This window comes from Python bivittatus, unplaced genomic scaffold, assembly GCF_059951505.1.
Source record: "Python bivittatus isolate LINGU-HERP-01145 unplaced genomic scaffold, Pbiv_v1 ctg000410_np1212, whole genome shotgun sequence".
NCBI lineage: Eukaryota > Metazoa > Chordata > Lepidosauria > Squamata > Pythonidae > Python > Python bivittatus.
In genome coordinates this window covers 13,983,752-14,009,272 of record NW_028277067.1, presented here as the reverse complement: position 1 = coordinate 14,009,272, position 25,521 = coordinate 13,983,752, and the positions used below count along the sequence as shown (strand labels likewise).

The 25,521-nt window shown below is 42.5% G+C and overlaps 1 protein-coding gene across 2 annotated transcripts; it reads left to right on the top strand.

Annotated features, from left to right (window-relative positions):
* SCAF1 (SR-related CTD associated factor 1) lies at positions 1–21,680 on the top strand. Of its 2 annotated transcripts, none has more exons than XM_007424131.4 (11): positions 1–110; positions 3,279–3,433; positions 6,950–7,016; positions 9,038–9,165; positions 9,526–9,644; positions 12,074–12,186; positions 12,898–16,113; positions 17,422–17,504; positions 19,334–19,618; positions 20,680–20,808; positions 20,927–21,680. In XM_007424131.4, the coding sequence occupies exons 2-11, from the start codon at positions 3,299–3,301 to the stop codon at positions 21,101–21,103; spliced, it is 4,452 nt and encodes a 1,483-aa protein (XP_007424193.1). In that variant the 5' UTR covers positions 1–110; positions 3,279–3,298; the 3' UTR covers positions 21,104–21,680. The 2 variants fall into 2 exon arrangements, with proteins under 2 accessions (XP_007424193.1, XP_007424192.1); XM_007424130.4 differs by having other exon boundaries at positions 14–149.
* Positions 21,681–25,521: the final 3,841 nt, after the last annotated feature.

Below are 25,521 nucleotides of genomic sequence, written 5' to 3'. Positions count from 1 at the left end.
TCTCGGTCACCCTCCCCGCAGTAAGGCCGAAAGGAGTAAAATGGCTGCCACAGAGGCCGGGCCCGGACACTTTCGACGGCGGTGGCCGCGCCTCCTGGTTTTGTGCTGAGGTGGGCGGGCGGAAGGGCCTAGCTTCCCGGTGGAGCCGGGTAATTACGGAAGGGGCTTGGGAGGCGTGTTGGGGGAAGAGCAGATATTGTGATCGGAGTTGGGGGTGTAGAAAGCGTCATTGTAGGAAAGGGAGATATTAGGTGTACGCAATGCAGGGGCGAGCACTGAAGGGATGGGTGTGGGTCATTTTGCGGTGACGTAAGAGAAGGTTGTGGGGCGAGCCCGTTAGCTGCTATGGGGGGGAGGTAAAGAAAGGTAGGACCGATCAGAGGTCTCACCTCGAAGTGGAGGCAGTGCACATAGTAAGAGGGAGGAGAAGCCCTTGGTGGGCTCCCTGAGTTACAGGGTCTCTCGCTTGGAATGTGGAGGGGAAGGAAATAGTAAATGGAGTGGGAGGTTGGTGTTGGTGGAATTTGGGGCTTGCATATCTCAGGGACAGGTCCCATTGATCAGGTCACCGTTTATCTGGGAAAAAGAGGACATGGGAGGTGTGCACACCCTTACTTTTGTGGTATGTGTTTAGGTATGAAGGACACGTTGGACTTTGGGGCCTACTAGTCTGAAGGAGGTGGGGGGGATGATTTAGTGTCTCTTGGGGGCACAGAATGAGGATTTGATTGGGAGCAGGGATTGGTAACCCAGTAGCCTCCAGATTTATAGAAGCTGTAGTTCAAAAAATCTAGAGGAAACCAAGTCACCTATCTATGGTTGAATAACTTTTGGCAAAATTCTTGCTGTGGCAAGAATTTGTGTAGGACAGTGACTGTGGCAGGAAGGGGATTAATTGGAGTTAGGACACAATATGGCCACAGGAGTGAATAATAATGCAAATACTGAGCATAGGAGGCTGCCTTGCAGAAACCAGACTGTTTAGTCTGTGTGATTTACTTTGACTGGCAGAGGTTTTCAGGCCCTCAGCAGTCCATCATTGACCATCATTTTACCTAGATAAACATGAAATTAAGTAAAGGATTTTCTGCATGCAAAACGTACATTTTATTACAGTTAAGGTGTGTAACAGTAACAGAAATTATATAATAAGAGGATGAAGAACTGAGGTGCAGCTGTGGTCAAAGATACTTCTGATGTCTGAGAGTAGTATAGCACAGGAGCTTGAGTGGGGATAAAATGAAGTGTCAGATGATTCATAACTAAAAATTGGCATGTTGAAGGTGATTGGAAAGCCTAATATGCTAATCAATATATAGTATTGTTAATAGGAGGAGAAGAGTCTTAGTAAATGGTTAGAATGACATGTCTAGAACAAGGTGAGATCAGAATGTTGGAATTCCAGATAAGCATTGAACAGAATGGGCAGATTTGTGCGTGGTCTTAATGTGAAATGCAGAAGGTACAAAGTGGAGGGGCAGGATTTGGAATGGGTAAAGGATAATAGGAAACTTTCCTTGGAGGATCTTAAGGAAATACTAGAGAGCAATGCTGGAATAATTTTTAGAAATAAAGTAACTGTAAATCAAGGAGTTGGATAGTTGATCTGTTAGGTATATAATATAAACATTGAGCGTTTGAAGCTTCTTATGTAGACCTTCTCTCTTAGGATGAAAGTCTAGCGAAGGTCTGTACACATCTGCCAAATAATTGGTTCAGTAAAAATAAAGAGGTAACAAACCTATTTGGAGCTAGTATATTCTCACCTCATTAAAGGTGAGAAAATCAGGTCTTTAAATATCTTCATAATTCAGAGATTTAAGAAGAGGAACTTTTTGCTCTCTTTGCTTTCAGTTTTGAAGTCTGTTCTCTGCCAGTGATACCACCACTTCTTGGGCTTCATTCCCATTACTTTCAGAGGTCTTTCCAGATATGCCCTTGGCTCTTGATGTCCATTTTTCCAGAGATATCTTTTTTATTTATTTATTTATTCATTCATTCATTCATTTATTTGGCTTGTATGCCGCCCATCTCCCCCACGGGTGCTCTTTTTAAAAGGGCAATGGACCAAGCCTTGAGAAAAGAATTGGGGAGAGAGATGGATAGATGTTGGGAAAATAAGGGCAGTTGCAAGATTTATAAAAATTGGAGAAAAAAGTCTTTCATAAAAGAGTGGTCCAGCAGAGGAAAATAAATGATGGATGGATAGTTACAGTAGGAAAGGATTTAGTAGCTTCAGGCATTGATGTTAGCATGTGAAAAATTTATCACTTAAGGGACCATGAACATTGAGATCTAACCTTAACTACATACAGAGTGAAGCTTTTTTCCTTAATGTATTTTTTCAAGCATTTTTTATTTGATAATGGCCTGTTTAATCAGTTGTGTTCTGGCAGCTTATTGTGACTGATATCAGATTCAAGGCACTTGCTGTATATTGTACCAAGAACCTCCACTGAGATTTAGTCTGAGTAGACTTATATATAAGGCATTGGGGTACTTTCTTTTGCTCATTATGGCAAAGGTAAATCTGTTGTTTTAAGGACCACCCAAATTCTGCATGGTGTGGTGACGGCCATACAGAGGTGGGTATGGCTGGTGTTTGTTTTGGGAGGGCAGTTTAGGAGTTTCTTTGGGTGAAATGGTCTTAAACAGGTGCAAGTCTTTAAGTCACCCTTTTTGTTCCTTAAAAACAGCTCCCTCCACAGTGTAAAAAGGGCCAAAGTTTTTTGCCTCACTCACTTTGGGGAATTGTGGGGCCACAAATTGAATAGTAGAAGGCCACACTTTTTTTGTTTTTTTCATACGTACCTGCATTACAGAGCTAGGCCTTGTATATAAACAAGCAGTTAGCTTTCCTGCTTTGGCTAAGTCTGAAATTATTCTCTGGTTTAAAGTTGGTGACTGTAGATGAGGTAAATGTTTGATACCCTTTCTTGGCGATTTTCATCCACTTTGTTTGGAAAACAATTAGAAATACACTCACGTGATTTTTTTTTTTTAAGGGAGCCAATACCTATTTTATAGTTTCATTTTCCTTTCTGCTTCCATATTTATGAATGACCTAGATTCTGTTTTGAATGATGGGTTTCAGGCAAGCTTTTGGGGAACCTCTGGGACCTGGTGAATTCTCTGGCTTGAGGATGAGATATCTGAGGGTAACTTGTGCAAAATTGGTTAGCGGCATTCCCTCAGTTCTGTAGAAATAGAAGATCTCCATCTAATACCAGGACTTAAATCTGGACTCTCATTGATATCTTGTTCCTCTCAACATCTAGGATTTGTAACTGCTGCAGACATGGAAGAGGAGAATCAGCGCTCACCAGTCAGGGAGGGTTCTGCACGTAGTGGTGAGAAGCCAGCCAGTGAACCTTCTCTTGATTCGGATTGGGACCAATCAGGCACCCTCTGTGCTGGCCACGTTATCATTTTGGTAATGGCTGCTCTATTTATCAAGGAGTTATGGGTTGGCATGATGAATGGGGTGTTTCTTACTGGTGCAGCACAAAAACTCATGGTCACAGGGAAGTGGAGCAAAAGAAATATCCATTTTAGGACAGTGCATGGATATTGGTTTTGCTCAAAATTAATTTGTGGTGCTGCTGGGACAGCAACATGATGTCCTTTAAATTCTATAGTCTTAGGCCTTTCTTTCCAATTCTGAACTAAACATGGCTTTTCCTAATACGGTTGGTCTAAATGTTATCTAGGAATCAGTGCAACCAACTTCATTTTTAAAACATTTCTTCCTTAATTTGTGACAGGAGAGTTAGGTATTCTAGCACTGGAAAGATATGCAGCAAACTACTAAACTAGTAAATGCTGTACCATGACATTTGGACGCCACCGAGTCACCTGGTGATTACACACTCTTAGGAAGTCTATGCATCATCTTTCATTTTTTTGCAAATTAAAAGACTAAATATCTTCTCATTTGAGAACTAGTGAGAACTGAACTTGATAAGATGTTTTAGAAGCAGCTGGAGTTTTGCACTAGAAGGCATATTTTGTCCTTTTTAACATTGCTATTACAGCAGCAGGAATACCCCAATACTACTTTTTAAGCCTCTTTAAAATTAGAAAGGTTTAAGTTGTACAAATTATTAGGAAAAGAAGAATCTTATATTTCGTGAGTATCTCAAAGTTTAAGAAGACTTATTTGAACCTAAGATTTTCAAGGAATCAGAACAAGATGAGACTTTATTGCTGAGTAGTATTGTATCAAATGTAGTAGTTAATGAATATTAAACAGTTTATCATGTGCAGCATCTAGCATATAGCCTAAATTATCCAAAATGGAAGATAGAGTTACTCATTTAAAATCCATTGAAACAATTGGAATTTTAAGTTAGTCATGCTAACTGAAAACTCACTGATTTCAGTTGGCTTTCTCTCTAATTTCATTGAGTCTTGATCCAGTCCAATAAGTTATAAATAGAATATTTGCCTGTTTCTGTTCTATTAAATAAAGGTGGAAAATAAGTAGCTAGAATCACTGGAATCTAAAAGCTAAAGCAGAGGATATGGGCATGTGTATGGATAGATAGACAGGGTGGCTGCTCTTTATTTTTCTTTTCCTGAAAATAGAGGTTGGAGGTATTTAAAGCAGGAATAGAGTATCAGGAGCTATCAAGGAGGCTTTCAATTCTCAAAGTATTAGGTTGTTTTTGACCATTTATTTATTAAATGTGCATGCTGCTTAATCCATTCAATCTGATGGCTGCTTACAATGTCCATGGTAAATTAAACAGTAATAAATTAAATAATGCCTAAAATTATAACAAAAGTTCTACAGTTTAATTTACAAGATGACATGACCATTGAAGGGCATCCTGATAACTCAGAGTTAAAATGTTCAAAAAGAGCTAATTCTCAAAAAGAACTAGTCACCTTGGCAGCCAATTTGATCCCAAAAGGAATTTGTTCCATAATGTTGCTGCCACGTCTGAGAAACATCATTGCTTAATTTCACCTCCCCATCAGTTGGATTTTTGTTAGGTAATCTTAAGAATAGTAATATATAAGTTGAATGTGTGATTAGATCTGTAGAATTCAAAAAGTTTTCATGAACTGTCTTGTAAGAGTTCCAGCAATAGCTTGATAGCAGGGTCGTCATTTCCATTATATCCTGGTATCACAACACTCATTCTTTAAGGTCGGTTAGCTGGAAGGGATGGCCATCCACAATCATCCAGTGACTGGGTAGCAGTTGGAATTTCTCCTGCTCTAGTCTTATTTTCAGTATTTGAACTGAATACAGCAGGGTATGGTTTACAATATTTTGTAATAATGAGATTCTTAAATGTTTGTTTATTTATTTATTAAATTTATATGCCGCCCATTTCCCCCAGAGGGCGACTCTGGGCAGCTCACAATTAAAATCCAAAACAGTAAAAACAATGAATGAAAATATAAATATCCATATTAAAATTAGTTAATAATAATTCTGTATAAAAGGACTATATACAATTCAATATGATGAGGGGGGTAGCAGTATCGATTATCCCACCAGCCAATTCCAACAATGCGAGCCCCTATCAGGCTCCCAAGCCATCTGGCATAGCCATGTTTTCACATTTTTCCAGAATTTAAGTGATTTCATCACTATTTAGATTTTATGTGAATAATCAAATATAGATTTCCAGCATGGTACCTCCCCAAGATAATTGTAAAACAGGCATAAATATTGTACAGCTTTCTACCCATTGGGTTCAACTCCCAGCAACCCTTGCCAAAATAGACAATGATAAGGGATGATGGAATCTGTTGTAAAAAAAAGAATATATGGAGGGCAACCCATTGCCCATCCCTGCTTTAGAGGGTGCCTATTCCTGAGAACGAGCATCTGAGTTTCATTAATATAGTAGAAAGAGCTTCTTAGGCCCACTGGAATATATTCTGAGTATTCTGATAGATTTTTTATCTTTAGTAATCTATCTGTACCTAAAACATACTGAATTTGGACTAAGTTCCAAAGAGTTTAGGAAGCTAATGTGGCTTTTCTATCATGATGCGGAGGGAATGCATCTCTGAAATACTTGCTTTCAAGGAGATATATGTCCATGAGGTTACATTTCTTGGAAATAAACCCCATTTTAAAAATTAACTTCCAACTAAAACTTTTTAAGAATATGTAATGAATACAATGTGTCTCCAAAGCAGCTTTCACTTTGTCTTCCAAAGAAAACAGACCATCTTTGCATATGGGGACTTGCGGGGAAAAATAGTAAAAGGAACAGCCCTGCGGTCTTGAACCAGTAGAGTGCATCAAGTGGACTCAGACAATTACGTGTCTTGGTTAGTTAGGCACAAAGCACAATTCAGAGTTAAGTCAGTAGCATTCAGGCAGAAGATTTCTAACTGCAAATGTCATGGCTACCAGAATTCACTTTTGCACTGAACAGAACATATGGAATAGACTTCTGTTCAGTTGTAAAAGATCCAGGTCTGACTGAAGAAAAACTAAAAAAGGAAATTTTGGATCAACCTTAGTTGCACGGGCACATTTCCTATCACCCATAGTAACCAAATGAATGTTAATTTGCAAGTCTGGCTTTAATAGAAGAATTTGACTTAATCAGATTCTTTTTGATAAGAGCTGGTAGCATCTGTTTTTCATGATGTTCCATTCTTTATAATACATATGTAAACTTCAGTTCTGATAGTTTCTTGCAATTTAATAGTGGATGTTGTTTTATAATTTTGTAGAGAGCTTAGGAAGGAAAATGAGATTCCCAACCAACTTTGTGGCTTTTATTTATTGTGTGTGGTAGTTGTGTTTGAGGTCTGTGTCCCTTTCAGCACTTGGCTCTCACACAGTTCTTCCTGTATGGAGATGTTCAGTAATCACTATGAAAATCTATCAGTCATATTTAGCCAATCTTTTGGCAATTGCTGCTTTTGATGTTTCACAGTAGCTGATAACTGTCTGTGTCTCCTGTCTTCACAGAAAGCTTTGCAGCAGGCTGTGGGCAGTGGCCTAGCAGGGGAACTGAAAGATCCAGCTAGTGAGAAAGGTACATGAAAGTAGAATTGGAGGGTGGTATCTGCATCAGAGTTATCTACTTACAATATCATTAGACTATCTATAGAAGGTCACAGAGGTAGAGATGTCTCTTCCATAAACTGTAAGCCCCTAGAGCAGTGTTTCTGAACCTTGGCAACTTTAAGATGTGTGGACTTCAACTCCCAGAAGCAAGGCTGGCTGGGGAATTCTGGGAGTTGAAGTCCACACATCTTAAAGTTGCCCAGGTTAGAAACACTGCCCTAGAGGGAAGCCCATATCTTTAAAATTAGAAAATCTTTCTCAATTTCTACATTACCCTAGGAATTCAGAATTTTAAAAAAATTGTTTGATTTGTACCCACATTTCTCAGTTTTTCCAGAATGCTGTCATCATACCTCCCAAATGCACAAACAATCAAAATAGTAAATCCAGAATGCAGAACTGTGGTCCTTCAGATATTGCTGGACTTCAGTTCCCAGCAGCCCCATCGAGCATGGCCAGTGATGAAGAACGTGGGTACAAATGTTTACATCTCTGGTGTAAAGGTGCATAATTTCTTTGTATGAAAGCCAGTATATGAAGGTTTGAAAAAAACATGTCTGGCTGAGAGAAATGGGCTACTGTTAGCAGCTCTAATCTTTTTTATAGCACTTTCTTGACACGCCCAAAGCATTCCCCATATGCTACTTTACAGTGCTTACATAAACAGATACTACTTTTTCTATATTACTGATGGCAAATTGAGAGGTAACGTCTTATCTCAGGGCATTCAAGCAAGTTTGTGAGTGTGCATGGATTTGGGGTCTCTAAAAGTATTGGGCTACAGCTCTTATGGTATAATGGTATGTGGGAAAGACCTTGGGCGATGGGGTGAAGGGATGCTGCCTAGGGAATGGTCAGATAAGAAACAGCATAGCCTGCAGCGGGGCAAGAGGCTCAGAAGGGACCCTCCCTAGTTTCTCAGGCTGTAAAGAAGATGGCGGGAAAATTATACTTTCTGACTTGCAAGATTCTGCTAATGTAACTTTACAATAAGGTAGAATTAGCTTATTTGGTTTTGTTTCCTGTCTGGTCTACCTGGTAAGGCTGACATCAATCTTGCAAGTCTGAAAGTATAAATCTCCCACCATCTCCTTTACAGCCTGAGAAACTAGGGAGGGTCCTTTCTGAGCTTCTTTCCCCACCCACTATTCAGCTGCAGGCTATGCTGTCTCTTAACTGACCGTTCCCTAGGCAGCATCCCTTCGCCCCATCTCCTAAGGTCTTTCCCACGTACCATTACATATGATGACTTAAAGGTCACTGAAAAATTAGGTATAACTAATTTGTTGTTACGCGATCTTGGTATATCTATTCTTTAAAAATAAATGCACAAAACCAAAAGGAAGATGCTTGTGCACATCTGAAGCCAGCTGATTTATAGACTATGCAACACCAGACTCCTATTGATATTTTTTATATGCAGGCATTACAGTGGTACCTCTACTTACAAACACCCCTACTTACGAAAATTTCGAGATACGACCAGCTCCGGCCCCAAAAATTTACCTCTACTTACGAACTCGCCTCGACTTATGAACCGGATCCGCGGCCATTTTTCCGCCCGTTCCACGTGGTCCGGGGCCATTTTTCCGCCCGTTCCACGTGGTCCGGGGCCATTTTTCCGCCCGTGCCACGTGGTCCGTGGCCATTTTCCGCCCGTGCCACGTGGTCTGTGGCCATTTTTCCGCCCGTTCCACGTCCGCGGCCATTTTCCGCCCGTTCCACGTGGTCTGCGGCCGTTTTTCCACCCCTGACGCGTGGTTCGCGGACGCTGGAATGGATTAACGGTAATTACATTGAACCTTATGGGAAAATTTACTTCGACTTGCGACCAACTTGACTTGCGATCAGAGTCACAGAACGGATTAAGTTCGTAAGTAGAGGTACCACTGTATTTGGAATTGTATATTATTTTAAGCCAGATGTATCATGTCATGCTATATAGTAGGTTATAAAATATACACAGCTGTTTGTTGATTTCATTTTCAGATGCAGAATGCAAGTGCACAAGTCAAAGTAAATGGTGCTGGAATTCTAGAGCTGAAGGTATTGGAGGAAGTTGGCTGGGAACTGGGGATTCTGCCCTAGCCTACGATAGAAATGGCCTGATGGGTGAGGTATGTTGCAATCTCATATGATTGTTTCTATTACGATGTAGAAAATATTGGTGAGCAAGCATGCCTAACTGAAGATCTTTACAAGTGCCAATCATTGGGAACATGTAATAGACTACAGGCACCTCCACACAAGTTTCATTTTCTAGGAAGGTTATTTCTTTTGAATAGCGCACTTGTTTTTCTGGATGGGATCATTTCTTTGTAAGGAAGGCTTCATTGTATAATGTATGCAGATGTTCTGTGGTGAACATAGGCTAAAATGAGCCTTTTTTTCATGTCTACTTCTTTTTCACCATAGAGAGGATATTGTGGGTCCTGGTCTACTTTTGTTGCTGATGATGCCAATTTCCATTCTTTCAGGTTTTTCAGGCTCCTTCTTCTGGTGTAATGCCTACCTTGGCTGGAATATTGGATTATCTGGAGTGGCCATATCATATGCCCCAGGAAGTAGAGAGCTCCATAGGTGCCCAGGCGGTTTAGTAAGTGGGAATCTTCTTGAGCCGCCATCTTGCAGGAGATAAAGCACATGATGCTGTTGAAACTATCATATGGACTCCATTAACAGTTTGGAAATTCTGCTGCTTTCATAAAGTCCCATAAAATTGCCCAGAGGGCTGTGGTACCATTCCCAGGGCTATTGCTGATCAGTGGTTTAAAACTGTAATAAATTCAATTAAACATGACAACTGGGCCACTGATATGATGGAGCCACTTCCCCCAAACAGGTGGGCTGGAATTCCCATCATTTCAACCTGTGGGTCCCATCTGTTTGGGGATTATGGGAGTTGTAGTCTGACACATCAGGACAATATCAGATTGGAGAAGGCTGTGATAGAATAAAAATGTTTACCAAGTAAATTCAGAAATCTGTGTTATATAAGTCAAAGGGCCATTTTAGAATGATTTGAGTATGGTTAAATGTAGGTATTGAAAGAACAGAATGGCACTTAGCAACCCTGATGGCGTTCTGGAGGCCCTTAAAGAACTGGCTCTTCTCCTAGGCTCTGGGCTGAGGTGGTTGGAGCTTCTGCAGCGTGCATGACATTTGTTTTATTTGCCATCTGTTAATGGTTTATATAGATTGTAATTTTTGATATTCCTTTGTTTTGTGAGCCACCCAGAATCAGCCTGGAGTTGGCCAGTACCTAAATGGAACAAATAAATAATAAATAAATAGGCCTTGGTATGTGTTCCAGTACATGAGTTCCTTGTATTGGCAGTTAGGGTTTTGAATGGACCATAGGACTCTCCCTGCCATGTTGTACTGTGATCTTAGGGAATTCAGGGTTGGAAACACACTGAAGCACCTCTTAGATATGTCTTGAGATGCATAACCCACATTTTTCCTCAGATGTATTATACTATTTAAAAGTCCTTTAGGGAAGACAATTTAATGCCTTCCATATGTTTTGGGCTGCAAATTCCAGAATTTCTGACTGTTGGCTAGGCTGGCATTTGCTTATAGGAATTAAACTTGAAACATCTGGGTTGTTTCTCTTCCCTTTAAGGTATTGATCCTGATTAGGTTAAGAATGTGGGTGTTATGTCTGCTTCTGATGAGCCCTCTGATGAGGAAGATTTGATATCTTTTTAGAATCAGGATTTGCAGGTGGCATCTTAGTCAGCTACTGGGGAAGTACTTGAGACAACTGCTTCTGAAGAGGACACAGCTGGAGATGTTAATTTGCTGGAAAGACTCTCCCATGTTGTTACGGAAAATAATTTAGGGTTGCTTGCAGTTGGTTTTTATGGCCACAGTCTTTATAAATCATTCTAATTAATTACTAATTAAGTAATTAGTATAGCTGACCTAACACCAGATAGAGGAAAAGCCAAGAGAAACTGATTAGAAAATCTGAGATCAGGACCATCTTAGAGTACACTGTTCTTTGTAACCAGTTCTTGTTCTTTGGTGGTAGCAGCCTGATCTAAAGCAGCATTTTCAAACTTGGCATCTTTAAGATGTATGGACTTCAACTCCCTTGCTTGCTGGGGAATTCTGGGAGTTGAAGTCCACACATCTTAAAATACCAAGTTTGAAAAACACTGATCTAAAGGGAGAATAAGGAAAAAGCGATCACAAGTCCTGATACACAGATCTGGATTTGAATTTCACAAGATGCTCAGGGAAGAACCTCTGTTCCAAGCAATACAAGGGAAGCTGGAAGGCTGCCATAAATCTGTAATCAGGTATTGCCTTATTACTGTGATGGTGAAGTTCTGATTCTGCCAGCTCTTAACTTCAGGTGCTCATTGTATCTTCACTCTAGCAGCCTCAAATTGTCTCTTACTTTCTTGGATCTGAAGGAATGGCAGCTTCCAGCCAATTGTTATCTCTAGCTGTGTCCTATTTAGGAAAAATGTTCCAGGATGCTGTTAGCTGCAAATCCTGATCCTGAAGAGGTACCAAATCCTCATCAGAGGCAGATATGATGGGGGAAGGAGACAATTCTGAAGTACCCAAGGTCAAAATATCTGAATTGTGCTTTCCCATCAGTAAGAGTCAATGGAGATACCAGGTTGCTGGAGTGATAAAAACGGTTGTCTTTGTCTGTCTACATTGTTAAAGGCAGCTCTACACATCAGTGAGATGACAAAGATGTGGATGATGGCTATGAAGTCTGCACAAGAGAAATAAAAGAAGTTGCAGCTTTTAAAGCCAGCAGCTGTAAACTGATTTCAGCTCTCTGATGTATAAAACAAAATGCTGCCCTTGCTTACTTTGTGCAGAGTAATTTATACATTCCTGTTGGCAGTCTTGATGTTACTGAACTAAGGATTCTATGTGTGTTAGGATCCTTTGTTATACAGGGTTTCTACCTTTTAAAGCTTTAAGGATTAAACATGGGCTCTCTGAGAGGACAAATGGCATGTATATAATTTTCTCTGAATGTCTATTTCTCAACAGTGGGGATGAAGATATAGAAGAAGTGGAGCTGGTGGCTGAAGTGCGGCTGGGGGATGTTGGTGCTCTCTCAGGCATCTCTAGAAGAAACCTGTCCTGGAGGATGCAGAAGGCTGGTGTGTGGGTGTGCCTGTGTATGCATATGCAAATGAGGAGGAGGAGGGTAGGAATATGGACAAAAAAATCCTCTCAGTTTCTTAGTGGATCCCAGAGAGGGATTCTGGCAGAATTCCTTCAAGCCTTGTGTTCCTACTCCCTGTTTATATCTTGCTGATCTGGAGCCAACAGTTTTATATTATGGCCAGGGAAATTGGGCTGGCAAGCCTAGCAATGAGATGCAGAATGTGTTACTGTTTAGTGGGGTAAACGTAGACATAGGTCCCTTTTCCCAATTCAGAATTGTATATGTTTTGATATAAGAAGCTGAATTTTCAAGTACATCAGCCCAGTTTTTTTCTTTTATATCTTCCAAAAATACTCAAGAGATGTCATGCCTCTGGTCCCTCTACTTTCCCTGTCTGCCAGCCTAGAATTTGAAGCTTCTTCCACTGATCAGAGGCTCTGCAGTAACACCAAGTCCTGTGGCTGGTGAATCCAAAAACTAGTTTGTCGTAAATGAGATTTGGGATGTTATGTTTAGGAGCAGCTCAGTTGATGGATTGATAGAGCACTATAACTTTCACCAATATTGTGCCCTTCAGCTATTAGACTTAATAGAATAGTGTTTGAGAAACAAGTTTATAAGAGTTTCTTTCTCTTTATAGAATGCAGATTTCTTTTAAAAATAGTTTTGGTGCATTTCTGATAACTTCATTTGCTTTTCACAGCCTGCCTTGGACCATCTTCCCCCTGCTGGAGAGGAAGCAGAGCCTGCCAAATTGGCCACCCCTCTGTTTCAGAGCAGCCTTACGCTCTAGACCCACACAGAACTCTGCCTGTAACAGACAGGGCTACTTGGACTTCTGTTTTAGAAAGAAGCGAGGTTTTGCAGTCCCCTAAAGCAGACAGGACTTCTCCTTCACCTTGTTTGGCCATGACTTTGGGAATTGGCATGGGGGTCTCCACTGGGGGGCAACAACGTCCGCAGAGTGCTGCTGGTCGAGAGTCTGAATCTCAGCAACGGTCCCAGCCACCACCTGGTAACTCCCTGGATAAGGCCGATTCCAGCACCTCTTCTTCATCCTCTTGCTCTTCATCTTCTTCTTCCATGTCCCGGCATCAGGGCCTGCCTGGTGAAGGTGGTGGCTCTTCAAATCCCTGCCCCCCCATGCACTCCCCAGACTTAGATATTTATGATCCTTTCCACCCTACTGATGAAGATAACCTCAATGGTGATTTTGGCTTTGGGGATTCCCCCCACAAAGAAGCAGAGGGTGGGCGGCATGACCAGAAATACGATCCCTTTGACCCCACAGGCTCCAACCCCAGCTCCTCTGTTAGTACCCCTTCACCTGAGGAGGATGACGACGATGAGGATGAAGATGATGACCGTGACCAGCATCCCCCTGATATGTCGCATAGCATCAGCCGCATTTCAGAAACACTGGCTGGAATCTACGATGAAAACAGCTTGAGCCAAGATTTCCCTAGCTCAGATAAAGGACAAGAAGATTCAGAACCAGAAGCAGAACCTAGCAGGGACTATGAGACTGAGGCAACATGCCCTGCTGAGACCCCTGAAGGCAAAGGGCTTCCTGGTGCTGATTCCACCCTGCCTGAGGAGCTTCCCTCAGATCAGGCAGAATCTAAAGCTCCAGAACCATGCCGCAGGGTGTTTGTGGTGGACTTGGCTCCCAAAGGGCGCTTGGATGCTGAAGCCAAGACCCCGCTGGAAGGGAAGGTGTCCTTAGAGGTAGTGACTGTTGGAAATGCTAAATTGAGGGGTGGAGAGAAAATGTCAAAAGGGGGTGGACATCCTCGGGCTGGGCGCCGATCATCAGTGGAATGGGATGGAAGTGGTGGCGGTGAATCAGAAATTGAAGAAGGTGAGATTGTCCAACCAGAGGACGAGCGGTATAGTCCCATTCGATTATTCCGAAGTAGATGCCGACCAGCTGAGCAACGAACTCTCCGGGTGGTGGAAGGAGATGATTTCCTATCGCTGCATGCAGACTCCGATGAGGAAGGAGCCTTACAGATTGACTTTAGTGAAAGCCAGCCGGATCCACGTTGGAAAGGTGTGGACTTGAGACGGAAGATCCTGACCCAGCGACGAGAACGCTACCATCAAGCTCCATCGCCTCTGCCTCCTCCACCACCTCCACCTGCCCCCAAACGCCCTGCCTCCAAAGCTCACTCTGGTTCTAGCTCTGGTTCATGTAAGAAGTCAAAAAGAGAACGCAAAAGATCACGAGAACGCAAGGCATCAAAAACCAAGGAGACATATGGCTCTTCCTGGAACCCAAAGAAGAAATCAAAATCACGCTCAAAATCCAAAGAGCGTCGACATTCACACCACAGGACCTCAAGGTCCCGTTCACATCACCGAACTTCTCGCTCCTGGTCCCCTTCAATTAGCACCAGCTTGTCTGCAGTTGGATCCTCACATACTTCAGCTGAGCGACACAAAAGCAGGCGATCTAAGTCAAAGGAGAAACGCCGTGGCCATCGTTCTCGGTCACGCAGCAGCAGCCGTGCTCATCGCAGTAAGCACAAAGACAAACATCGTGGAGATGGTGGCAGAAAGAAGAAAAAACGATCTCGGTCTCGCTCACGCGAGAAGCATCTTTCCCGTCGGTTATCTAAGGACAAAGAGCGAGAGGTCCATCTTCTGGAGGAGCCCAAGCCTGAGAAAGCCTTGATGGAGCGACGGAGAGATGCAAGAACTGTGGTGCCACCTTCAATCCAGGATCTCAATGACAATGACCTCTTCACCATCAAGAGAACCATTACAGTCAACCAGCAGGAGAAAATGGAGGGGCTTTTGGAGACACCAGAGAGAGCTAAGAGGGAGGTACTTTATGATTCTGAGGGCATGAGTTTTGATGCTTGCTTCTCAGACCGTGAGCCTGCCGAGGACTCCAAATCTAGTGCAGTGCGGCTAAATCCTAAGGAGGATGCAGTTCCATCCCGCAAAGATAAAAGGCCTGAGGAGGACACCAAACAAAAGATATCCAAGGAAAAAGAACGCAAGAGGGCCTATTTGGAGGACCGCCCTGGGGCCCGGGATAAGTACAAAAAAAAGCTGAAGGAGGGACCTCCTAGTTCTGAGCAGCAAGAATTACCCAAGATAGAAAAAAAGGCCCGACCTGACAGGGACAAAACAGGGAAAAAGGTCAAAGTTGGAAGCCACAAAGAGAGTAGTAAGCTTGGCTCAGGTCGGAAAGTGAAGCTCCAGTCCAAGGTGGCTGTATTGATTCGGGAAGGAGTTAGCAGTACCACGTCAGTCAAGGAGATGGGTTCTATCGGTGTAAAGTTCAGCCGTGACAAGGAGAGCCGCTCACCTTTCCTCAAGTCAGAGGAGAAGGTGTTGATGGTTGGGGCATCAGCAGCAGGCCAAGGTGAAATGACTGATGTCAAAGAACCAGGCTTCAAGCCTAAGAAAGTCAAAGGGCTGAAAGCCAAAATGGGTGTGAAGAAACTGAAGGGCATCAAGCCAAAGGGTGCCTCAGAGCCCAAGAAAAAGAAGAAACTCAAAGTGAAGACCGGGCTGAAGAAATCCAAAGCTGATAGCTGCAGTCAGGGTGCAAGCAGCCCTTTGAGGGTCAAGGAGGAACCCTCATGGTCTGGTTCAGAGAAATCGGGGGGCACAGCCAAGCCACCAAGTCCTCAGCCATTGGCCCCAGGTCAGGAACTCACACCTGATTCCCAGACAGTGGACAGCAGCTGTAAGACACCCGATGTTTCCTTCCTTCCTGAGGACCCCCCTGTTGAGCAACCCAGAGTTCCAACTGATGAGCCAGAAGCAGACAGTTTGTCTGAGCCCAAAGAGGAGCAGCCGCTGCAGCAGCCACCCCATCCTCCCCGTAGTTTGCCCCAACCCCCTGCTCCCATGTCATGGAATCTGCAGGGGGGAGTAGACTGCACTAGTGGTGTGTTGGCATGTAGGTATCATGATGGCAGCCAGTGTGTGTGTTGGGGGGAGATTCCATCATGTGTGGGGGCTTGGGAGGAGATCCTAGTTTATTGGTAGGTATGGTTACAGTATGGCTCTATAAATCTTGGGCCAAATAAGGTGTTCCAAAAACAACGTTCCTTCTTTTTAAAAAGGAGTTTTACATTGCGGGTTGGTTCAGATTTCTGCTCAGAGATTGTGAGCAGCCTGATTGATTAAATCCAGTTGAGGCTTGGGTAACTCAAATATTTGTTGCTCCATCATCAGCTCTTGATTCTGGCCAAGCGTTTTTCGCTCCTTGGAAAATGCCCGAAATAAAAGCTTAGGAATCTTCACTGGGAACCCAGTTAGCCGACATGAGTTGCAAAAGCAAGCAGCAGGAGGAGGAGAAAGTTGCTAAGTACTTCTTATTTTCTCTTACCAGAAGTCCCGGATCCTTTATAACACTTGAGTATTGAGGGCCCTTTTCAGAAAGTAGCTTTGACAGTTACCAATGTAGAAATGGAGAGTGCTGAGCTCTCCTGATGAGAACTGACCTAAGGAATAGGTAGTTTTTGTTTGCAGAATAGTATGATCATTATTAAGGTATAAGTCTTTGTGATGTATGATATTCAGTGGATCTCCCAATATATTCAGTGGTATCTTGAAAGCTGCTGGATGAGATTGACAGATAGACTGAGCAGTCATGTGGGGAAGAGGGTGGTTAATAGGGATATGCAGTACTTTGAATGCAAGGATGCCTCACAGAGGGTGTGAGCATTCCTGGCTCAATCCTGGGCACTTCTTTAAAAACCTGCACCTTTGCCTGGGCTCGCATGGTATTTGCATAATCCCCCCAAACTATATGTTGAGAAGGAAGCACACCCATGCCTGCTCCAAAGCAACTTCTTGTACGCTGTTGATGTCTCTTTAATTTGGGCATGGGTTTTCTTGGGAACATGCAGCTAACATGAGCTTATGAAAAGATACAGATTTTTTAAAGAAAAAAGTCACACGCTGATAGGTGTGGCATGCATGTTCCACCTGCTCCAAAGCATCTTTTTGGCTTTGGATCCAAAGCACTGTACATCCTTAGTTTTTAATCTTTCCCAGTTACAAGCCTGGAAAGTGTTGCTTTCCAAGCTAAGGACAGGGCAAGTCAAAGCATAGAGTGTGAGATGTGGTGGTGTTTGTAGCCTGCAGTGGGTGCAACTTGTATTGCAAAATGTAGTCTGAGATGGGACACTAGACCCTTAATTATCTATTTCCCACTTCCACGCTTTGGAACCTTTGTCTAAGACTCTTGTATTTTACTTAGTGACTGCCCTCCTCTTCAAGATGGAAGAGGCCAATCTTGCAAGCCGGGCAAAAGCCCAGGAGCTCATTCAAGCAACCAATCAGGTAATGAAGCAAATTCTGAGAATTTGGATTATTGGGGATACGTTTTGAGTGTCTTGGTTGCAAAGCGCATTTTTGGGTTCTCAAATTCATCGAAAGATCAGGTTCCAGTGACTCTCCTTGAAATTTTGATGAGGTTTCTAGAACATAAGTACAATTTTATTCTAATATTAATATGGTTGCTGATGGTGGGAGGTTTCATCAGAAATTGCTGCCCTGATAACCTTGACAAAAAATGGGTGCAAGATTCCCAAGGATGTGTGAATTTATCCTGGAACACAGACAAGGTTGGCACATATTGGGGGGGGCGGGGGGGAGGCAGCTTCAAAGCCTAGAACGTTGTGTACTCCATTTTCCTGTGCAAGCAAGACCTGCTGTCTAACACCAGAGTTGGCATCCTGAGAATTGCGGCACATCTGGTTACTTTCTTTTACGTTTAATGTTTTTTTCCCCTGGTTCTCATGGTTGCAGGGACAAGTTTAGAAACCTGTGGGTGTTTTTTCCCTTAAAGCTCACACAAAATAGGCCTTGGCATTGTTCCGCTGCTGAGGGATCAGAGCTGCTTTTATTCTAGAGTAACAGGTTGTTGTTGTTTTTAGATATTTTTATCCCACCTTTATTACTTTATAAGTAACTCAAGGCAGCGAACATACATAATACTCCTTCCTCCTCCTATTTTCCCCACAATAACAACCCTGTGAGGTGGGTTGGGATGAGAGAGAGTGACTGGCCCAAAGTCACCCAGATGGCTTTCATGCCTAAGGGAGGCCTCGAACTCACAGGCTCCTGGTTTCGAGGCCAGCATCTTCACCACTATACCAAACTGGCTCTACTTTCTCCCACTTCCTAAGCTGGCCACATAACTGACCTCCATAGCTTCATGTGTTTTCTGCAACTTAAGACAAAAGCTTCTACGTGATTTGAAAAATCTTCCTTTTGAAACCAACATGCATGCAAGCAATTAGATCAATAAGCTATTTTAAAACCTAATAAATACACTATTGAACTAGCCTTCCACAGCCTCCAGATGTATTGGATCCCAAATTCCATCATTAGAGTTGTAGTCTAGTCTTTCTGCAGGATACCAACTGGAAAAAGTTGTTGCCAGATACTTTTTTACTTTGAACTAAAAGAGTACACTTACTGTCCAGATAAACATGTGAGGGACTGAGGTAGATTTTGTCCCTTTGCAGAATTTCTCTGTAATTATGTGGCATTTGGAAGCCATCTCACAATTAAACCCTCCTTAATAGTTCTCAACAGAAGTGACAAAATATCCATTTCTTTTCTCTCTCTCCTGAAGTCAGAATTGTGATTTTAACACATACAGGTACATGGACACTGGAGGAATTTTCAAAATGAAGGGATCCATGTAAAGAGAGTTAGATTTATTAAGCAACCCTCAAACATGCTATCACGATGAGAACACAGCTTCCAGCATCCTTCACCATTGGCCATACTGGCAGGAGCTGCTGAGAACTGCACTCCAGCAACATTTGGAGGACTACTAGTTCCTCTCCCCAGCTGTAACATTAAAAGGAATCAGCCCTGCTTAGTAATTCTACAATATTCAGGTGTACCCAATGGGATCTTTTTGGGCCCCCAGAGAAGGGAATTCACAGGTTATGACTTTTATGTACATGGGCAAGTAGACTTATTTATCTGCTAGCTTCAGTTTTGAAGTAATGAGCATTGCAGTATTCTGCTCTGGGGTATGAAACATTGAACTTATGGAATATGTCACAGTAGCCTAGCAGTGGGCCAAGGATTTCATTTGTCTTCTTCCCAAGCCAAGCCATCTTAACCATGTTTTCTTCACTCTCTTATTCCAGATCTTGACTCACACCAAGCCCTCAGCTTCCTTAGCTCCTCCTCAGCCACCAGCACCGCCCACCCATCCTCCTGCCTCGCATCTGGCTGTTCCACCTGTCTCCTACCTTTTGCAAGGATCACTGCCTCTAGGAGGCTGTGGTTCAACTCCTACCACACCTACAGGGGGGTTGCCAGGGACTTTGAACCAGGCCTCAGCAGGTCCTCCCTCTGCTGGCATTTTTGCTTCTTCCTCTGGCACAGATTTGGGCAGTACCAGTTCTGAAGGGCGTGGAGACAGTGATAAGGTAAAAGTCTTTGGAATGAGACATAGACTTCTTGTGTAGATCCATTAAGGACTCCGATCCCTCTCTATGGCTAGTCTGGGAAAAAATGGACATCTGGGCCAGTGATTGCTCTGTCACTAGAATCTACTCTAGCAGAGGTGCACAATGTGAGGCTTCAGAGCAACATGCCTCTCTCCCTCCCTCATAGGCGTTGGCTGCAGCTTCCAGAATCCTTCTGAAAGTTGTAACTGAATTAACATTTTCAGTGTGATAGAAGGGAAAAAGATACATGGACATTAATTATGAAGAGTATTTAATTTTTGTCCAAGCCTCACCCATTTCCCTACCTACACTTGGTCTGAGAAAGATGATGGGTCCCTGCATTAAAGGGTAAAACCCTGCATTTGATACAGAAATCACTGCCTCTACTGCAAGAGATTTCTTTGCGGACTGTACAGGTAGTCTTTGACTTACGACCATTTGTTTAGTGATCATTTGAAGTTATGATGGCGCTGAAAAAAGTGTCTTATGACCAGTCCTTACACTTACGACCATTGCAGCGTCCCTGCGGTTACATGATCAAAATTAGGGCGCTTGGCAACCAGCATGTATTTACAATGGTTGCAGCATCCCAGGTCATGCGATCACCATTTGCGAACTTCCCAGCCAGCATCCAACAAACAAAATCAGTGGGGAACTACATGATTAACTTAACAATCATGGTGATTCGCTTAATGGCCGCTGCAAAAAAATGTTGTAAAATTGGGCACGGTCACATGATGCCTTGCTTAATGACCACACCGCTTAACAATTTTCCGGTCCCTATTGTGGTTGTAAGTCGACGACTACCTGTAATCACATTATAAAACTATATCTGAAAGAGGTCAGATGGTTGCCAGAATTTGGCCTTGGGGCAAAGAAAACCATGGCCCTGTTTTCCAACTGGTCAGCTTTTGGAACCTCGCTACCAGAGACTGGCAAGCTTGATCATCCTGGAACTACTTCCCGCTCTGCTGCCACTTTACCTTGCCTGCTCCTCCTACACTGACTTCCTCTGACTGCCTTGCCTGTGTTCCCTGCAGTATCTGAAAAAGCTTCACACCCAAGAGCGAGCGGTGGAGGAAGTCAAACTAGCCATCAAGCCCTATTACCAGAAAAAAGAGATCACCAAGGAAGAATACAAGGACATCCTACGCAAAGCTGTCCACAAGGTAAAGCAGTGGCATCATGCAGGGGGGAGGCAAGAGCAAAAGCGTGAGAGCAGAGAGGAGCAAAGTGTTATGGAAATCACTTTCTTTTCTTCTCCCTCCCCCCCCTCCCCACCCACAGATCTGCCACAGCAAGAGTGGTGAAATCAACCCTGTCAAGGTGAATAACTTAGTGAAGGCCTATGTCCAGAGATACAAGTACTTTCGAAAACATGGACGGAAGATGGATGAAGAGCCAGGGCCCCCCAAGGAAATAGGGGGACTGGACAAATCTGGCTTGCCCATGCCCCCGCTCTGATCTCCTCTGAGGAAAGGGAGGAAAAAAAAATCACAGCAGCCCTTCTTTATGCAAATTGGCTTGGCTGAGCCCCCCAACCCTTTCCCCATCACTGTGTGGGGCAAGTGGAAAGGGGGTTGGGGTGACACATTTTGTTTTGGAGGGGTGGCATTTGTAGAGTACAGTTCTTGTGCATCTGCTACCTGCCCTGGAAACCTCTCCCTTGCCTTTCCTAAACACTTTCACAGTTTTAGCCACAAAATCGACTTGTGTTTTACTCTGTAAATACAGATGGAAGAGGATGGGGCTAATTTTTAGTTTCATCACTCTCAAGCACCCATGATGTGATGGGTGGATGTTATTCCTCTGACAAACCTAGTTTTTACTCATTTAGCATGTTTTTAATTTGATGGTTTTATCCTTGCCCTCTCTCGTCAACGGTCATGAAATGGCAGTACCATGATTGGCGTATAGATGGCAGTTTCCTGTCACCCCAGACAGGCAAACACCTCTCATTCCCTGCTTCCAGTTGTAAGTTTGTCTGTCATACTTTTTCCCACCCTGTTTCTCTTCATAAAACTGCATTTAGCCATCTAAACTGGGCACTGTCTCCGTGATCTTTTAGCAATGTGGTTTCTATGCTTTCTTGGGGCAGGAATCTTGATCTTGTGCTCCCTTGGCACGCAGATGGATTGCATTTGCAACTATCATTACGAGAGAGTGGTTTTTTCCCCCAAAGGATGCCTTTTTGATGTCTAGTGAGTAGGCACCAACTTCTTTGTGGACTGCACCTTCTCCCCTAGAGAAGGTGTTGGCAAGCTTTTCAGGTGTCAAGCACCATCACACTATTTCATGTGAAATTGCAGGCATCAATTTTTCTTAAGTTCAAAAGTGCCAAAAATCTCATGAGGTGCCATATGAGAATACAGCATGCTTGTGAGGCATTTTTAATTTAAACATACTGGCATGGACACAAAATGAAATTTCTGTTAACAGACAGACCCCCATTTAACAAACTGTAGATACAACAGATCAGATTTCTGTCAAGATATCAAAATAACAGACAAGTCCAGCGCATCCCAAAATCATCTGGATGAGTTAAATTTACATTAATTTGATGCTAATGTTATAACATCTGTAGCAATTCATATCATTTGCATGTTATGCTATTCATGTCAATTTATCAGTTTGAGGCAAAATCATGCAAATTACCTAATTTGCATATATGCAAATGATATAAATAACTGCAATGATGTACTCATATTTAACAGAACTTTGAGAGTAACAAACACTCTTTTCCCAATTGGTCTGTTAAAATGATTTTTATGTATTTGGAGGGTAAGTAAGTACCATCATGCTGGTGATGTGGGTAATGCATTGGCAATTCAGGTCTTTAGTTTTAAGCAGCAGTCAGATTTGGACTCTTAGCTGGCCATGTGAATGTCCCGATAGAGCTACCTATGTTCTCCATATCAGAGAAATCTGGAGCCCAACATGCCTTTTGTAGATTTCTTGGACTATGTGTTTCACTCCCATATCCTGGTTAGCAAAATCCTATGCCCTTGCTTAGTCTGTAGTCCAAAGCCTGTGCTTGTCTGAAAACAGTAATAGTTTAGAGGAAAGAAACTCAGACTGGGAACAGAAGGGAAAACAAGACCAATGAGGAAAGGTGAAAGGCAATTTGGAGAGGAATGAGGAAGGTCATGACTGCAGTGCAGAACTAGACCTGTGAGATGAGAATAGGCAAATATTAGGACAAAAGGTAAGGGCAGTTCAACAATGGAGTTGGTGAGCTTGCCACGGTAACTGGTTCTGCTCACTGGAGGTCATCAGACTCTGGACAGTCACTTTGGAGTTGCTATTATTTCTGACAAACCTGTTTTGAATAGGGTTCAGCCCAAGAACCTATGAAGCTCCTTCTACCTGTAGTATAAGCATTTACATACCAAAGAAATATATCTGTAGGAATTAGGGTAAATAGGCATCTGTTGAAAAGGTTAGTGTGCTGGAGGACTTGTAAGGTAGAGTGGGCTAAGAGTGTGGGGGAAACGTGCTGGCAAACTGCAAAGTGGCTTGCTTTAACTTTCAGCATTGAGCCAAGTGGATAAGAGAAACTAAGAGTCTCGGGCAAGATTACTATAAATATTTTCTGAAAGGGAGAGACAAATCTTGAGATGGAGAATTGGGCAATTTCCTGTATCCATCTTCAAGGTGATTGTTGGGTGATAAGCTTGTGCATCTCTATATTCACCTCTGGTGGAAAAAATAGCTGTTGAATAACAAATGCTGTTCTTTTCTGCTCAACATAAATTTTTGCTTGGATGGTTTTGTCTGTTGGGGAGGGCAGGGAGACTAACTGGAATGGCATAGGGGCTGACTTGTGGCAGAGGACTACTGGAAGAAGTGCTGCGTGAAGGAGCTGAGAAAAAGAATGCTTTGAAGGGCAATGTGGACATTGGTTGAACATACATACTTAGTCATGTTGCATTGCCAACTTGGATCAGGCTTTTGCAGCACTTAACAAGGAATGGATGCAAGAATGTTTAGAATTTTTTAGAATAAAAACGAAACTTGAAAAGTGGATATAGAAGAAACATATACAAGCGTGATCCAGGTAAGTCGTTTTTCTCCCCAAATTCTGTAACTTAGGATTATCCAGCAGAATTTGGTTGGTGGTGGACTCAGAATGGATAAAATAAAAGCATTACTTCAGTGTGTGTAATGTTTGGAATTTACTTCTGTAAGATGTAATGGCCATCAAGATAGATGGCTTTTTAAATCTCCAGGGTTGAGAGGTATGACTCTGTTGCTGCTTTGGTCTAGTAGAGCTGTTGTCCTCGTATTTTCTGTTTCTTCCCCTTTGCAACTCCTGCTCTGCCTTCAAAATCATGATGGGTTAGAAGTTGAAGCTAGACAGAAACCAGTCTTTCCCTCCACTGTATTTAATTTATACAATATATTTATTGTACAGTAAATTTTACAAAGAGAGCCAGTTTGGTGTAGTGGTTAAGGCACCAGGCTAGAAACTGGGAGATTGAGTTCTAGTTCTGTCTTAGGCATGAAGATAGCTGGGTGACCTTGGGCCAGTCACTCACTCCCAGCCTTAGGAAGGAGGTAATGGCAAAGCCACTTCTAAAATCTTGCCAAGGAAGCTTCAGGGACTAATCCAGGCAGTCACCAGGAATCAACACTGACTCGAAGGCTTTTTTTTTTTTAAACAAAGACTGCATTTCTTAAAATATAATCTAAGATTGGTTGATCCTGGAAATATTTATATATTCTTCAGCTGGGAATCCAAGCTTTATTAACCACAGTGCATATGTATAACCCTACTGGTACATGCATCCATTCACTCTCACCTTCATGTAGCTGGGAAGATTGCTTTGTGTTATGTGAATCTCTGATCATAGTTAGACATGTCTAAAGCTAAGATGTTTAAGATAGTTTTATCCACTTCTGTGGTTAATATACACAACCTGGCCTGTTTGGATGCATTCAACTATATTTCTGAGTTTGTGTGTAACATCATCTGTCTTCTTTCTGGCTTTCTGACACGCCAAGTGGAGTGACTGTTCTTCCATCACAGGTTAAGCTAGAATTCTTGGCTTAGTGTCATGTGCAAATGCAGAATTAAGAACCAGACAGTAAAGGAACCAAGAAACGATGTGAACTAAAACCAGCAAAGACCTTATTGCAGTTCTCCTCAATCTTCCAGATGCAATCAATTTCAATTCCCATAATCTCTAAATGCCATTGACCACCTGGGCTAGGTATTCTGGGAGATGAAATAAAACACAACTGGAGGGTGCCATATCAAAATTAAACAATCCACTGTAAAAGAATAGCACAAGTAGGTTTTTGAAATAGCAACACTAATTTAAGTTGAACTCAGAAGAATGACTTTTCGAAAGAGAGCAGAGAGAATTCCAAGCCCAGAAATTCACTGTACAGAGGAAACAGCTAATTAGCACAGAGGTAGGCAATGGGGGGGCTGGGCCCTCCAAATACATTGGACTATAACATCCCTCAATCTTGGACTGTAACACTCAGTTTCCAACTGAGATGAGAAGAGTGAAATCAAGTTGAGACGCTTTGGAATACTTTATGAATGGCAAGAGTAGCAACAGGAGTAAGGACTGACCTTTGTTAAGATTTGGTAATAAGGCAAATAAAAATGGAACTAAACACGACTGTGGTCTGACAAAATTCCAACAAATGAATCATTAAGTCTTAAGTGTTAAACTGCTGTGGATGAAAAAAAACCAAGATTGTATAGAATAGACAAAGCAGTAAAAAAGCTATTAATGTTTACATGTGGCTGGACTACTTAGAGGAGTCTTTATGAGATGGATGAGAAATTTGGTTCATCTAATATCAAAACTGGTGTCTGTATCTCAGCATCAACAAGAAAAGGAGGAAATCGGCTTAAAAAATACATT

Excerpts from the sequence above, each read along its gene's own strand:
- SCAF1 (XM_007424131.4), top strand. The coding sequence starts at position 3,299 with ATGGAAGAGGAGAATCAGCGCTCACCAGTCAGGGAGGGTTCTGCACGT. Across the intron at positions 7,017-9,037 it reads AGATCCAGCTAGTGAGAAAG|ATGCAGAATGCAAGTGCACA; the intron begins GTACATGAAAGT and ends TTTCATTTTCAG. Across the intron at positions 12,187-12,897 it reads CTGGAGGATGCAGAAGGCTG|CCTGCCTTGGACCATCTTCC; the intron begins GTGTGTGGGTGT and ends TGCTTTTCACAG.